Genomic DNA, 16927 nt, shown 5'->3' on the forward strand with positions numbered 1-16927 from the left:
GAACTTTTGAAGATGTGGCTGGGCTGGTGGCCGAAGAGCTTACTTAACAGATGGTTCTTTAAAACTTTTCTTTCTTTTTTTTTGAATGCTGGGCCTCTCTGAGCCTCACGTGGATCTGTCCCACCAAAGACCCCAGAATGGGAAAGAAAAGGCCCAGGCCATCTTTGTGTTGTTTGGCAAGACAGTTCACTAAACCTAGTCTAGATCACCTTGAGCTCAGATTTCGACTATAAATGAGAAAATGGCGGGAGTGGAGAAACAGAAATTGTTGCTTTAGATTCCAGCGTGAACGCGGCTCTGGGCAAGTCGGTTGCCACCTAGCTACTCCAGGGCGGCGGATCCCACCACGTAGCCTCTGAGGTCTGAATGCAATGAAGCGCGGGGACCCCTCACCAACAGCTCTGCATTTGAGAATTCTGCTAAATTCAACATTCTCTTTCTCCTTTCGGTTGTTTAAATGGGTTTATTTCCCCCAGCAGCCCCTCACCCGATACACACAGGGGCGGGGGGGGGGGGAGACACCCCCCTTACATTCCCACACCTCTTCCCCTGAGCTCAGCCTCAACTGCGATCTGACAGAGGTTGCTTCTCACCAGCTGGAAGACTCCCTGGCGTGTAAACCCTCCGCCCCAAGCCAGGGTAGGGGTAGGAGGGGGTTAAGGCTGGGTGAAAAGGTTGGGGCAGGAGAGGGGACCAGAGCATGCGCCTCATCCTCATTGGCTGGCGGCTGGTGTCCGACCCAAGTCCGGAACCCACGTCCCAGTCGGTACACTGCTGACCCAGTATCCCAGCCTCACCCGCTCACCTCAGCCTCCCCCTACCCCCAGCCCTACTTACCTCCCTTCTCCTCTCCCTTGTTCCCCCTGCCTTCCCAGCACCTTCACCCTCGCGGCTGGAAAGGGCTGCTCTTAGACGCAGGAGAGAAGGCAACGAGGCAGGGGAGGGAGGTTGGAACTTCACAACTCCACACTTGGAGGCAGGCAGGGAGAGGCAGGCAGAGACCGGGGAAGGGGCGGAGGGGCTAGCCTAGGAGAGAGGTGGGGGAGCAGTGTGGAGAGAGGAGCGGAGGAAGAGAGAGATCCCTGCGGATCCCGAGCTAGAGGGCGGGTGACGGGAGCAGCCAGAGTCTCCCGAGCAGTCTGAGAGCAGCGGCAGCGGCACCAGCCGCCACGGTAGCAGCAGCCCCGCGGCCGCCTCGGCTGCCGGCCCAGAGCTCAGCTGCGCACGAGGCAACTGCGCTCGCGTCACGGCCACGGCCACCGCCGCCGCCTCCGCCCTGGCCGAGCCGACCCCGGGCGCACTGTCGCCCTTTCCTCCGTCAGTTTTCCAAGCCCCGACCTCCCGTTCGCAGCTTGGGGGAGGCTCCAGGGCTGCGAGACCGGTCGGGGCTCTTGGTCCTGACCCGCAGTCGGGTAGGAGGCAGAGGCTCAGGCGCGCGCCGGCGAGCGGGTGGGCGAGCGGGCACCCTGGTCGCCCCCTTCTCTTCCACCGGAGTTGAATCTCTGCTGCCCGTGTCCAGGTGCTGGGCTTCCGGACCGACACGGACCCCCCATCCCCGCTCGCGGCCGCCTTGTCATGCTGCCCAAAGTGGAGACGGAAGCCCTGGGACTGGCTCGATCGCATGGGGAACAGGGGCAGATGCCGGAAAACATGCAAGGTAAGGAGGCTTGGCTTGCGGCTCGGGCTCCCTCCGCCTCCCCTCCCCCGAGATCGCCCGGCGGGCTGCAGCCTCCCTCTCCGCGCGGCCGCTCGGAGCCCGAGGGCTGCGGACGGTGCGCAGGCGTCAGACCCCCCTCCCCAGAAACAGGCATAAAACTTTATGGCTCTTGAACAATGCGGGGCGGAGGGTTTCCAAGCACTGCCTAATTGGCCGCTTCTGATTAAGAAAAGAAGGCTTCGAACTCCACGGCCACCGGAGCCGGGCAGCTTCAGGCAAAAGGTGCTTAGTAATCCTGAGACCCTTCTAGGATCTGGAACGTCTCCTGGGAAGCCCGAACAGGTTCTCGGTCCTGGAAACCAGTGGAGACTGTAATCAGTGCTTGGGGCGGAGTGTGGGGGAGAGTACGCCGCGTGGGACCGTCAACTACGGAGGGCGAGCGGCGTAAGGTTTGCTTTAGCAATGTTAGAATGAATGTGGCCACTCCCAAAAGTCCAAGGGGACAACTGGAATTGGGGCAACTTAAAAACTGCAGGCAGAATTGAAAGTGACCAAAACCTCTAAACCTAACTCCTTCTTGGGTCGGGCTTTGGAGCTGGGACCCCGAGGTTAGTTTAATGTCCCTTCTACAACCTACGAGTTGATAGGAAAATCCCATTTGTTTTCCAGCTCTTGATTGCTAACAAGAACATAAATAAATCCCGCTGGCTATATTTTCACCGTATTCCAAAATAAGAACTCTTGTCTGACTTATATTAAGACCTTTAGAAGTTTATCGCAGTTGCCCTGTGCCGCGGAGGGAACAATGCCTGGAAAAGTCACCGGTGCTCTTCCATCCTCGCCCCTTCCAGCTCGCAGGATGTGCGGACACGCCGGCCTGTGATCCCCGAACGCTTCCTGCCATCCCCTTGCGAGAACTTGAAAGGGCCGGGGAGGTGTTGAGAGCAGAGTTCAGGGCTGGTGCATGCGGCTGGTGCGGGCTAGGCGTGCGCGCTCCCGGCGCTCTGGCCTCGGGGCTTGACGCTGCCGGTGGCGGAGGCAAAGTGGGTGGTGGGGAGGCAGTGCGTCTTGCTCCTGGGATCGGTTACGGGCTCCGGGATCTGAAGGTCGCTCTCTAAATCTCTGGGGAGGGCCGTGGAACTCTCCTGGGGCTGAATCCCCTGAGTCTAACTTGCGGCTCTTCGGGCTGACTTCTTGGGGAAACTGGTTGCCCCAAGGAGGCGTTTCCGCCCGAAACCTTGGATTCTGCGAAGAAGGAGCCCCGGGGAAGCGGCGCTTGGGGCCAGGCGGGGGTCCCTGTACGCGCGGTTCTGAGAGGGCCTATCATTGGTCTGCTGGCTGCCGTTGGCGCGATCCCTTGATCCGAAAGGAAAGTTTCTGCTTCTCATCCCAGCTCAGACTCTGAAAGGGAAGCTCGGGGAGACGCTGGAACAAGAAGTAGGGGAAGCCGAAAGAAGCGTGCCCTGGGATTGGGTGGTTAGGGAGGATACCGTGGTAACATTTTCTTGGTAAACTTCGGGAGATGCGCCCTTGACCCGACCTGGCGCTCCAGAGCCGCGCGTCGGCCTCCGACAGTGCCCAGGACGGAGGAGAAGCTCCCAGCTACTCTGTCCCGCCGGGGTGCCAACGCGCGTGGGGTACCAGGACACGCCTTTCTCCAGACCTCTCCTTCTGTGCGTCGGTCCGGAAGAGGTCCCTGGGGACAGAGACCCCATTCGGGCCCTCAAGGACTGACGGCAGCCGGGGGCGGGGATTGGGTGGTGGCGGGAATGGATCTTACCCCTGGGGCATCCCAGAAACGGCTGACTGCTGGATTCCCAGGACAGCACTGCGTGTCCCAGTGCGAATCTCCGCGCGCGCCGATCGGCGCTTCTTGCTTTCCAGATCCTGCGGACCCCGCTCCAGACGCAGAATGGAGTGTAGATGGGTACTTCTTGGCCCGGACAGATTTGGCTCTCCTTGTGCCGGGCTAGGAAACTCTGAAAAACGTTCCGGCCTTTCACTGTGCCCTCGGCTTGTCCCCTCTGCCTCTGGATTTTCCAAGAGGGTCCTCAATTCTAGACCCGTTTTTTCCGATGCTGGATCCCGGAGGTGTTCATTGGGACCCCTGGTAGCGGTTGCCTCTCCCGGGCCAGTAGGTCCTAAGTTAGAGTTAGGGGAAAGTCCATAGAAAAGATCGCCTTGGGTTATGCTCACACCCCGCCCCCCCCGCCCCCCAACTACAACATGCCTCTAGACTAGATACAAGACGAAACTTTTAGGGAAAATGGAGCTATTGGCAAACTTCGAGAAAACTCACACCTCCCCAAATCAAGCCCGGGCGTCTTAGGGTTGGAAGTCCCGCTGCGCCTGGCAACCCCTTTATTTCTATTGCACAGAGCCAGGCTCCTGCCTCTGCGGAACCTCCTACCTGGGGTTCTCCCAAACTTTCAAAGCGCTGGCGTTCAAGTTCCAGCTCTGGATTGTGTTCCTGAAAGGGACGCCTCAACCGGGCTGGTCTGTGCTCAGCCCCCAGGCGTCAAGAACTGCGGGTGACCCCCCTTTCCCCCCCTCCCCTCGGCCTTTTCCGGGAGCCCTAAGAATCTGGAGAAAGAGAGAGAGAAAAGATCTTTATTTTAAAAAAGAACTAGCCGTTGGCAAGAAGGCCACCACGGTGATATCTAAGTGCCCGGGTACACAAGCGATGGGGTGGGGGCTCTTTCTGTCCTTCCTTTTTGGTAAACAAATCAGAGGAAACTTCTGCTCGCCTGTCGGTTCCCCATCCCCCGCGCCCCGCCCCCTGTAAATGCCACTGATTAACTTTAAACAAACTCTGATCGGTGTTTGTGAGCCCGGGTGCTGCCCAAGGTTGAGCAAGAAGCGAAAGCCGGTGAGCCCAGGGGCTTTTGGACTAGATGCCCGGGAAGGGTGCGGGCTCGGGCCCCAGCTGAGCCGACCGGTCCCTAGCCCAGCGCGCTCGCCGCGCCCGCCCGCCCACTCGCGCCTGGTGCTGGGATACTTGGCCCTGTTTGGACCAGGTGTCTCAGTTGCGGGTCAGATCAGGTAATTCCCGGGGCCTCCTAACCACTGACCTTCTGGAGCCTTGTGTCTCCATCTTTCAGCTGCGAAGATGCCTTCTTCAGCCTGCGTCGCAAGGAAGTCGGTTACCCGATCCCTGCAGTGAGTCGTGCCTCGCCGCGGCCTGATTTCTGTTTAACTTTAACAAGGCGATCTCGAGGTGTTTATATTTTGCAGTGATGATCGGAAACATGTGAAGTTCATTACAGGGTTTCCAATACTTTGAGGCGAAGCATAACCCTCGTGTGTACCTTTCCCTCTTCTGTTTTATTCGCCGGGCGCCCTTCCCTTTCTTTCCTTTTCTTTTTCTCACAGATTTTCAGATGTGACATGGACTTAGCCAGAGCAGGAGTCTGGTCAATAAATGAGTGACCTGATTAAGATTAATCTAACAGATCTGAGCTTTGGGAGCTACAGGCTATTGTTAAGGGGGTCGCAGCTTCTGCAGTACAGCAGGTCTCAAGGGCTGCAGTGTCTTTGGCCAACAGTATTTGCAAGTCAGTGTTGCTATCCTGACAAATCAGTACTTGCTAGAAACTTGGTTCAAGTTGAAGGGCTGGCAGGGGTAGGGGCTAATATGTGTGTTTGTTTTCCTTCTTTCGACAAAGGTGACATTTTGGAACTTTATAGCTGTTTAAAAGAAACTTTTCAGTTGTGAACTGCATGCAATGCGTGTTTCTGTTCTTTACAGGATTATGAAACTTGTGTCCAAGAGTGATCCGTTTAAAATTTTAACAAAATAACTTAGAATTATTTTCAAATTAAAAAAGGAAGTGCATGCTCACCGATGCTAAAAGATATTTATATAAAAAATAAGACGTTAAAATATATGTAAAAAGTAGTGCTCTTCATTCAGTACCACCAGGGGTTGGGGTGGGAGGGAATATTTTTTTTTAATCTCTTTTACCTGGTGATTTTTGTCCACAGTCCCCAACATGCTTTCCATTGCAGGATGAAAAGTTACGTAGCGAAATTAATTGGGTATGTGTCTACATTTCTCTTCTTGTTGCAGTGTCTCAGTTTAAAATGGTGAATTACTCCTATGATGAAGATCTTGAAGAGCTCTGTCCGGTGTGTGGAGATAAAGTGTCTGGGTACCATTATGGGCTTCTCACCTGTGAAAGCTGCAAGGTTTGCTCACATGTTGCTACCTGAAAAATTGAATGCCCAATGCCAAAATAAACCACCGGGTTGCTTTTTCTGTTTTTCCCTCTCCCGTGCTAAATTTAGTCTGTCTTTTTCAGACTCAATTAAATGAGATAAGAGAGCATTCGACTCAGGGAGGCGACCCTTAGAAATATGTGTCTGATTTAGTTCAAAAGGCAAAGAAATGTATGCTGTGTAGAAAACTTTGCCAGTCTCGTGGCTTGAAAGTATTTCACTGTAGTAACGTGATGGAGCTGTTGGGAGCCCTCTCTTTCTCGCAGCCCTAAATACTGATTTTGCTTGACTTATAGATATTTAAAGCACGGTTGTTCTTGAGAGGGACCATGACAAAGTATTTCCCCAATACATTTTAACTTCACAGTATTCTGTGCTGCAAATCTGAACATTTTTTTATCCACATACGTACAAGTCTGAAGTCCAGCTGTGTAATTTTATTCTGAATTCTTCCAAACATGATTTTAAGATTAAAAAAAACTTAAATCACGAAGAACAAGACAGGGGATCTTTGTCCATTATATAGTAATTTTCATATAAAGATGTCATAAACTATGTTCATGGAAAGGTGCTTAATCTGTAAAATTTACTACATTATCACTAATCCTATCAATTATATTTTATGAATCGACTTCAGACCTTTATATCTGTAGTAAATTCAATATTGGCAATTTAAAAGTATACGCATATTTTTAAGTAGAAAAGTCAGTGTAGTGACTTTATTGCTAAGAAAAGCCCTTGATTCTGTTTAATAAAATAGAATAGTTTCTTTTTGTGGCTAGTAGGATCAACATAAAGAGCATCATTCTGGTAAAGCTATATATCCTACTGGTGATTAATTATTTTGAGTGAAATAGAAGGATATACTGTGCTAAAATTTAGCTCTCTGGAATACATGGCTTTTCATTTAGTTCCACCTTTTTTTATTACAGTTCTAGGTTTGAATGTATTCCAATGGAATTATGAGCATTTCCCCATTTTACTCTTTAAACCGTTTTTGCTTTCAGTTACCTCGTGTTGACAACTGTGAAAGATCTGAGGCGTTTTGCTACTCAGTTTTTCCACTGGCATTTTTCAATGGTTTGTCACTAAATTACTAAATTATATCGGACTACTTAAACACAATCCCAATCTCCCAAGTGTCTCTTAACTAGAGTGTGAAGAGTAATTGGGAAAGCGATTTAAAAATAATAACTTGTGTGTATATAGAGTATATTTCCCTCTTCTTTATGGATGAAATGGTGTGTAGCCAACTTTCCCCAAGATTTGACATAATTCTTCAGGAATAGAGTTCTGATGCCAGAAACATCCCCGCTCTGGTCTGGCACTGCTTTGGGAGGGTTGATCTTGTTGAGTGTGAAGTACGCCACAGAACCACAGAGGGCTCCGGTGGTGAAAGGATTGTTGGTGATTTCCTTACAATAAAGCAATGGTGCAGGCGGATGTTCGATTTATAATGCATCTCACTATTTTCTCTGTCTTACAGGGTTTTTTTAAGCGAACGGTCCAAAATAACAAAAGGTACACATGTATAGAAAACCAAAACTGCCAAATTGACAAAACACAGAGAAAGCGTTGCCCTTATTGTCGATTTCAGAAATGTCTAAGTGTTGGAATGAAACTGGAAGGTAAGATTTTCTTAAAGGCTACTTCCTATGAAAACTCTCCAAGAACATGGGCTGTAGAACAAACAACGTTAATTTTCCCAGTTCTTTAAAACACTCCAGACCGTAATATAAGAGACATGCATCCTTTCGGTTTTGTCTATAGGACGAGTTTCATTTAAATGTTGGTATAACCTACCGGATAATTTTTGTTTCATTTTGTTGTTGTGTTCAGTATCTGAGTCTCCCCCTTCTCTTGTTTAGTTTAACGGATGCATTTGACACTGAAAAGTCAGGCCAGCTGAAAACAAGGTTAAAGGGAGTCAACTGAGAGCAAATGAAAATAGAAAATCAGTTTGCAAACAGAGAGATATTCCCAAAGCCTTGCAAACTTGCAATTAGCGTAGCCTAGTAAAGTTTGAATCCCATCTCCCCCTATGCCCCTTTACATGGGTGTGCTAATTGTGACTATCAGTTTCATAATGTTTGCGTACGAGTTAAAGCCTCTAGCTGTGCAGAGGAGCTTCCTGGAGAGACTGTCCATTTTGAGAAGGTGGGAAGGAACAGCCCTCATCCTCTCCCCCTTAAAGGATAATGGCGGAACCTGCAAACTTAATGTGAAATAAGAAACATGAAGACGAATGTGCTGTTGTTAGATGGGCCGCAGTGTCTGGCAGCGCCAGTACGCTCCGTTCCTCAAAAGCCATGCTACACTCTGTATCGAAAGAGCGGCCCCGAACTTAGCATGTGCCCACTGTCAGCAGGGAAGTTAATGTGTAACTGCTGCAAATCATTGTAGTTCCTGGACGCTTCTGGTGTGTTGCTGTTTTCCAGCCTCTGACCGACTGCCTTGGCACAAATTAAATATACTGCAAACACAGTAATAACACGGAATATGGATCGCTGATCATGCCAGGCCTAAGAGTGCTTTAAATTCTTTTTTTTTTCTCTTTTGGTCAGAGCAGCATAAGCTATTTTTGTGACGTGATAGAAATACTCAATAAAATGAAATCAATCTGTTAGTTTGCTAACAGATTCATCCAGATAAAAGTCGTCCCTTTGCTCACCAAGGTACTGTCAATGCTTACCATAAAGCCAGTATCACTTTAAGAAGAAATCAAGAAGGGAGCAACTATGCTTATTAATTTCTTTATCATCAGCCACTGTATTACTTTCCCATCCGTGACCTGCCGTGGTGCATGGAGGGGTGTGGACAATAGTTTGAGGCATAGAAGATAAAGATGTAGTAAAAAATCAAAGGCTTCCATTTCAATGGAATGTCATCTGATAGCTATCCGTATTTTGACAAAAGAAACAAAATTGCCTTTCTTAACTTTCAAAAGTAATGTGCCTTTATCATCACCAGTGGCTTATGGCGCATATTTCAGACATCCTTCATGGTGACATGAAACCAACTGAGTATTCAGCAGATTATCATCCAGATGAATAAACAAGCCGTTCTTTATGATCTTGTGTAATATTCTGTATACCTAGCACTCAATAAATTTTTAATGCTATACTAATCCTAAGATAAAAAGCTGAAAAACTTCACCTCCAGCAATCTCAACATGCCACAAGCTGTCAGAGGTGGCTGGCTTGTGTCTAATTGCCATTGGCCACTAAGGGCGTGGGGAGAACCGTGAACCAACCTAGAAGGCACGGCCCCTGACTCCACACCCCCTGCAGCCGAGGCTCTTGACAGCTGCTGAGATGAATGTGCTTTCATTAGGTCCAGTTCTGCTTACATTGAAAGCAGCAACCAGTGGCCCAGTCCAGGTGAACATGCTTTTTCAGGAGGAGCAGGTACCCTATCCTTTTTCAACAAAGCAGCCAAAACGCCTTTGAGGCGGGAAGAAGTCCTAGGGGAAAGGAGTCACAATTTAATCCGGAGATGTGTTATTATGTAAACTTTCTCCACAGCAGTGTAGGGAGTAAGTACATAGACTCACAAGACCAATGGCATAATAGAAGCGAAATGGTTTTTGTTTTGCTGTTTCCTAGTTGAAAAACGGATACTCTTCCATAGCAAGACAGCATCCCATTCCGTGTAGCAAAGATTATGAAATCTCCTTCACTGAAGGGTTAATGTGTTTCTAGGTCTCAAAAAGTATTTTTTTGATGACAAAACATGCTACAGGAAAGAATTCATAAATTAAAAGGACATGGCTTAAAAATATCTTGTGGGCTATTGTAATTCAAACAACTGTACACATCCAGCTTGGTATTCACCATTTCCAGAAGTGATTTGATCGGGAGAATGCTAACAATATGAATCATATTTATACCCTTGTTTCCCACCCGTCCTCCCCAAACAGCCGTAAGAGCCGACCGAATGCGAGGAGGAAGGAATAAATTTGGGCCCATGTACAAGAGAGACAGGGCCCTGAAGCAACAGAAAAAAGCCCTCATCCGAGCCAATGGACTTAAGCTAGAAGCCATGTCTCAGGTGATCCAAGCAATGCCCTCGGATCTGACCATCTCGTCTGCAATTCAGAACATCCACTCTGCGTCCAAAGGCCTACCTCTGAACCATGCTGCCTTGCCTCCAGCAGACTATGACAGAAGTCCCTTTGTAACGTCCCCCATAAGCATGACAATGCCTCCTCACGGCAGCCTGCCAGGTTACCAAACCTATGGCCACTTTCCTAGCCGGGCCATCAAGTCTGAGTACCCAGACCCCTACACCAGCTCACCCGAGTCCATAATGGGCTATTCCTACATGGATAGCTATCAGACCAGCTCCCCGGCAAGCATCCCACATCTGATACTGGAACTCCTGAAGTGTGAGCCGGATGAGCCTCAAGTGCAGGCCAAAATCATGGCCTATTTGCAACAAGAGCAAGCTAACCGAAGCAAGCATGAAAAGCTAAGCACCTTTGGACTCATGTGCAAAATGGCCGATCAGACCCTGTTCTCCATCGTTGAGTGGGCCAGGAGTAGTATCTTCTTCAGAGAACTTAAGGTATGTCCTTCAGCCATTACAACTAATACTACCCTTTTGAGAAACCCTGTGTTCTTAGTACGAGCTTTCCTTCTGTTCTGTGCCTGGTCTATGCAGTAGAAGGATGTTCTGACCTTGACCGCAGGACCATTGCACTAAACTGTATGTGGCTTTCCGTTTCAAAGTGTGGGCTCAAGCTTAAAACACGGGGAACCTGGGGTTCATCTGAATAATGGAATTCGCCTTCACTGTATTCTCTTTGACTCAAGCGGTTTATGGTTAGAAGCTGTAAGTTAATGTGGAACAGCGTCTCCTAAACTATATTTAAGCAGATCCGTGAAAGCTACGTTATGACATCTTTTTAAAGGTTACTTTCAAAGGAAAGAATGCCAACATGAGTTGGGTTTGGAACGTAGAGAATGCAAATGCTACCACTGGTCAATAGTGTTCATGAGGTCTTTGCCTTGACGTGAGGTTGGGAAAGCCATTGTTTGGGGAGCAGGTTCAAATAGGAGTTTTTGTGGCAAAGGATGGGGCCTGGGCAGATGGAAGCCGGGCTGCTAGTCTACTTGGAATGGGTTTTAGTTCTTATAATGTCTGCCTGTCGTTGATTTTAATGGATTAGTACATTGTAAACATGGTGCTTGTTTGTATAAGGATCTCTATGTACCTACAAAATTATTCTATTTCCTGAAACTGAAGGCAAAATTAATGTGGGAAAGCTATTTGGATGTTTTTGGCATCTAAGACGGGCTACCAAACCACACGGGTAGTCAGTGGGCTTATTCTCCCTTTTAAAGAAAAGTGAATCCTGAGTTGGATCACTACGAGGATCTGGTACAAAATCGATTTCTTCCATTTGCTCTCATTGGGGGGATATGTGGCCGCTACACACGGAGGGTTTCTGAACACCTAGGACAGTGCGGGGAAAGAAGGCAACACAGAAACCCAGTTTGAATTTAAAGGGGCGCCGCTACAATTTGTCTGTAGGAGGACCAGGGAAAGTGGAACTCATGGGCGCGTGAAAAACCATGCTCTTCCCTGCAGTCTCCGTGAAGTACTGTGGTTTAAACACCGAAACAAAAGAGCTCTCCGACTGGTCAGACCATGGAGGACATAGTCCGCTCTTGACTCTAACTTCTTTATTGCTGCCTGTGAACATGGCTGAAGCAGGGGCCGTGAGGCTGCCCAGGTCAAGCAGAAAGCATTGCGAGATCGGGTCAGATACTTTGTGCACTTTGTGATAAACCAGGGACACCAGGATTTCTAAGGAAAAGGTTAATTCTAGATTCGGCAAAAAAAATTAGGCCAGGTCAAAGTGAGGGGAGCGTAGCCATCACGGTCAGATGGACAGATTGGAGTCGTCTCTGCCCCTTGATACTTATGGTCCTGTGGGCACGTTGCCAGTCTCGCTCCAAGCCTCGGCATTCTCGGATGTGAAACTAGGTGTGTGTGCTATTCTTGAGGTGGTGGGGGAGTAACAGTACCTATCTCGAAGCCGGGTTGCAAGAAGTACCGTAAATAAGATAAGTCCTGGAGACCTGACAATAATATTAGATGCTTAACAAATGGATGTGAGTTCAAAAGACTTATTTTTTTTTTGATGAAAAGTGCAAATCTTTACAGAGTGTAAATGCCAGCTGTCATCCAGTCAGTTCTCACTCGTGCTCTGTGTACATCGAGCAAAAAACTGCCTGTCCTAAGCCAGCCTCATGTTTCAGAATACCCCCTTAAATTTGGAAAGCAAGCTTGCCATTTGTCCTATTAGTGTGACATTGGGAAGCAGCATCAAGCATGGGTCATAGAGTAATGAAACTGTGTAGTAATTAAACCACTCTTTAACCATCATCGACAGAAGACCTAAGGAATCCTGGTGGCGTAATGAGCTACCCACTGAGCCGCTAACCACAAGGCCAGCAGGTGGAACCCACCAGGGACTTGGGGGGCACGAAGAGGCTGATGCTCCTGTCCAGGTTGAAAGCTTGAGAACCCCAACGGGGGCAGTTCCACTCTGTCCCTTAGGGTCCTTGAGGGTGGGACTGGACTCGAGGGCAGTGAGTGAGGGAAACGAAGACCAGAGCTGTGTCCGGCAGAACGTTGAGTGTAAGTTGAATACACAGTTGAATACAGGACTCTATTTTCTCTCCAGAACTTTGATAAGAAAGTTTTATGAGAGCACTGAAAAAAATAAGGACATATTTTTAGCAATCCGCCCGAAAAGCAGGTGAACATGTTAGTTTCATGTAAGCAAGAAGAAAAATCTAAACGAAGTGTGAGCAGAACTCGTGGCCACAGGGCGGACTGCTTTTCTTCCTTCTGTGAAGTCCCACAGGAGGTGCTTTTATCTGGCACAAGGCTTACGATTTGGTGAAAATAGAAATACCTTTGGGAACAGGACCTACTGGAGTACTTTTATCCTGTTTACAGTGTTGATCAGGCTTCCAGGAAAATAAAGCTTTGAAAGTGGAAAGGGAAAGAAAGTACAAACATGGGGGGTGGGCTAGAGTAGGCATCTTCAAAGGACAGACGGTGTTCCCATGGGAGAGAGAGAGACAAACAAGCCTCTGTGGGTTCACCCTGAACAGGGGGTGGGTCCACGAATGGACTTTTCAGGGACCACAAACCAGTATTCAGAGCAACTTGGGGAGAGTTTCGATAGACGCGCAGAGCTGTGAAAGGGCTCTTCCCAGTCGGCAGCATTTTTTTTCCCTTTTCCTTCTTAAATCGACTTTGTCAGAAAGTGGAGCAAGTCGTTGGAAGCCAACCAAGAGGCATGTCCATTACAGTGACGTTGGCCAGGGAGGCAGCTTTCACAGTTTTGTTTGTTTTGTTGGCTCTGACGTTCACTGAGAAATATGTTTTATTTTCCGATGAGGACTCAGTGTGCCAAACACACAGAGCGCATGCACACACAAATACACCTACCCAGGCCCGAGCCAGTGTCACTGTGTGCCACGGGCCGGGGTGCACATGGCCGTTTTCCATTCCGCCCTGCTTTATTTGCACTTGTCATTGGTCGTCACTTCGGGCTCCTAGTGACCCATGTGTCCAGAGTAGAATGGCTCCCTCCGGTTTCAGGGCTGCGATGCTTTGAGGCGCCTCTGGGTGGGTTTCGGTGGCCCACAGTCAAGCACTCATCTGTACCTTCCAGGGATCGCTTAGTTGGGGCTTGTGGAAATTCTGCTCACCAGCCACTAAGGAGGCCGGACCTGCAAGTCCAGAAACACTGCTCTGGGGGAGGGTGGTGGCTTTCTTTCTGTTACCCCTGGGGACCCGCTCGTCAAAACTAAAAACATTCTCTTGCTCCTGACGCGACTTCTCCCAGTGTCCCAGAAACTTCTAGTGCCGGAGCTCATGCTGCCTTCCTGCAAAAGTTTTCTTTGGAAAAATCCTTTAGGATGTTCTCTCTCGAACATTTTCTCTTTTCCTTGTGAACTTCACAACAAACTACCCAATTCAGGAAGAGAGTCCTCAGAGGGCAGCCACGTAACCTTCTACAGTCCCAAGATGCAAAGCCACCTAATTGCTTCTGGAATCTGGCAAAGACCCCCTTGCCGACACTCCCCAGTTATACTTTCCACAGGTATTAGAGGAGAGACAGCAGATTCCTTTTGTTTATGATTCGAGGGGAGGAAAGGGCCAGAGGAAATTTTGGTGTGAGCTGTTCGATTTTTCTAAACACCTGCAAGGTGTTTAGAATATATATTCCGATTTACTTTCAAAATAATGGTAGAAGAAAGAGTGAATCATAGTTAAAGCTGGAAGAGGAGACAGGAATAGGGAATCAAGGGCGTATAGGCATGAGCTGTTGAGCTACTTCGCGTTTCTGCACACCTTGATGGGAGAGTGCCCATCTCTTTCTCCAAAATCGGCACAAGAAAGATGACATCAATACTCTCAAACTGTGTTTGTATGTACACGACAAGATGTCCTGTGCCGGGAAACAGATTTTTTCCAGAGCTGGAACAGACATGGAGCTCCTTCAGGCCCATCTAATCCTTCTGCATGGCCCTCGGGTGGTACAAACTTGTCCTTGACTACTGAACCTCAGGCTGGTGGGTGGAACCCACCAAGTGGTATTGTGGAAGAAAGGCCTGGCAAGCCGCTCCTGTCACAACGTAGAGCCGCTCTGTGGATCTGTGCTGCTCTGTACCACTAGTGGGTTGCCACACGTCGGAACCAGCTCCATGCAATGGGGTTGGCTTTTGGTTTTCTCCTACTAAGGAAGAAACGAGGCAAAAGAGGGACTGTGGCCTGCCCAACATTACACATGTACTGGATGCAGAAATGGGACTGGTCGACTCAGGTCTCAAGACCGAGTCATTCTGTGCAGCCTCCCTCCCCAGCCCATGGAGTACATGCCTCTGCACCGCACCGCCCCCCTCCCCCCCCCCACACACATCTAGACTCCCCTCAACACAGGACTTTGCTAGTGAAGCTAAAGAAAGCTCCAGTTTATCTGAAGTCCATCACCACCCCAATTACCCAGTCCCCCGTAATCAGGGAGACAGATTTTCCCTGAGCCCAGACAACCCCCTGAGAGTGAATGAGTCACTTTAGAAAGCTGCAATAATTCTTCCTGGCCACTGGGGTATCGTTCAGGGTAGTGGATTTACTAGCTGCACTTCGGGTCTTGAAAGAGTTCCCGAAGCTTCCCCGAGTACCCTCTCTACTACACAGACCTGACCCTCGGGAGGCCGGTTCTGCAGCAGCATCTGGGTTATGTTCAGGAGCTAGAATGGGCAACCATGCTTGTGTCCTGCGCTCTGCTGGATGCGGGCTGTGTTCAGAGAAGGCCTTTTTCTTATGTTTGCGAACATCGGCAAGAACAACACACCAGGATTGTAACCCGGTGCCAGAAGAGCCACTGACTAGAAAAGTACTAGCAATGTTTTCCAAGATAATGTCTTCCATTCAATGCACTTTATAACCTGTAAACCAAAGCGGTCTTCCAATGGCCTGACATTCTTAAAGCACTCTTGTATTTTTGGAAATTAAGAGGGGATTCTAGACTTCCCCACTCTGCAAAAGAGCTGTGCTTCTGAGTCCAGAGCATGTTTGTTTTCCCTTCGCCCGGATCTTGAGAATCTCATGAGCACAAAGGCAGTGAGAAAAGTACCCCCACTTTGTTGATGAACCGCTGAATCTGGAGGGTCTAGCTCATCTTCTTGCGAGCCCAACTGTCTTAAGAGGATTCTGAGAATGCATACATGTGAATTTCTCCTTGGAGCAGTGGTTCTCCATCTTCCTAACACTGCGACCCTTTCAGACAGTTCCTCATGTAGTGGTGACCCCCCCCCCCAACCATAAAGTTATTTTTGTTGCTGCTTCATCACTGTCATTTTGTTACTGTTATGAATCGGACGGCCCATGTGAAAGGCTCATTAGACCCCCAAAGGGGTTGCGACCCACAGGTTGAGAACCACTGCCTTGGAGAATGATGCTGATGTGTATAGGAATTATATACATCTACATATGTTGCAGAAATTAAATTAATTTTGACTGAAATGCGTAACCAGCGTTTCTGTGGAAAGTAGGTCTCAGAGACGCAGGGAGTTGTGCCAAAGGAATTCAGCCACGCCAAAGCCAATTTCCAGGGTAGGCTTTTCCACGGTGAGCGGAGAGGGGGCGCCACTGTTTGCATTTCCTTTGTTGCAGTGCAGAAGCATTCTGAGCAGTTTTATTCAGTTGTAACATTCTAGATTCCATCCCTTTCTCCAAGCCTTGGCCTGATCCCTCCTTTCCCAGCCAAATCCCACTGTGACCACGCGAGAGTTCACCAGCTCCACCCCGATTTCCTTTAGTCAACGTGGTGGTGTCGTTCTGTGCCACTGAGTCAGCTTTGAGTGGAACTGAACCCTCGGTTTCAGTGGTAACCTTCACCCGGTTTCTCCTCTTCAGAGGTTAGCGACCGAGAGCTCGGATACTTGTAACACAGGCCTTCCTTCAGTAAAAGTACTGAGTCCTTTTTCTAGGAGAGACAGGACCAGGACGCACGCACGCACGCACGCACGCACGCACGCACGCATCCACAGAGAGAGGATGCACAGCATCTTAACGCACACACCGGCCCTGTTGCCGTCCTTGCCTTTGCCACAGCGCTGGGGTCAGCCGTCATGAGACATATCAGCAATGGTTCCGATCAGCAATCAGAGTCACTTGCCCATGTGGTGCCCCAGAATGACAGCCAGCCACTTGTCTTGCTTTTATTTTTGTATCTCTTGACGCAAGGTACCTATTCCTGAAAGAAGTAAGAGAAGGAAAAACAAACCTCAAAAATTGCTTACAGACCGTGGTGTAAGATATGACAAAATTATAACAATTTATAAATTATCAAGAGTTCGTGGCGGAGAGAGGAGAGGGAAAGGAGGGGGGGGGGAGCAGATACCAGGGGCTCAAGTGGAAAGCGAATGTTTCGAGAATGATGAGGGAAACAAATGTACAGGAGTGCTTGACACAATGGTTGTATGTGTGGATTGTGATGAATCCTACGAGCCCCCATTAAAA

At 48.9% G+C, this 16927-nt stretch overlaps 1 protein-coding gene across 1 annotated transcript in view; it reads left to right on the forward strand.

Moving 5' to 3' along the window:
* The first annotated feature begins 1527 nt into the window (after positions 1-1527).
* Positions 1528-16927, forward strand: part of NR5A2 (nuclear receptor subfamily 5 group A member 2) — a 148049-nt gene continuing 132649 nt past the window's right edge. The window contains exons 1-4 of the mRNA XM_075540524.1: positions 1528-1657; positions 5727-5845; positions 7362-7503; positions 9795-10441. Coding sequence (XP_075396639.1) covers positions 1576-1657; positions 5727-5845; positions 7362-7503; positions 9795-10441 — 990 coding nt within the window. The 5' untranslated portion in view covers positions 1528-1575. The remainder of the gene's footprint in view (positions 1658-5726; positions 5846-7361; positions 7504-9794; positions 10442-16927) is intronic.

This window comes from Tenrec ecaudatus, chromosome 1 (assembly GCF_050624435.1).
Source record: "Tenrec ecaudatus isolate mTenEca1 chromosome 1, mTenEca1.hap1, whole genome shotgun sequence".
Lineage (NCBI taxonomy): Eukaryota > Metazoa > Chordata > Mammalia > Afrosoricida > Tenrecidae > Tenrec > Tenrec ecaudatus.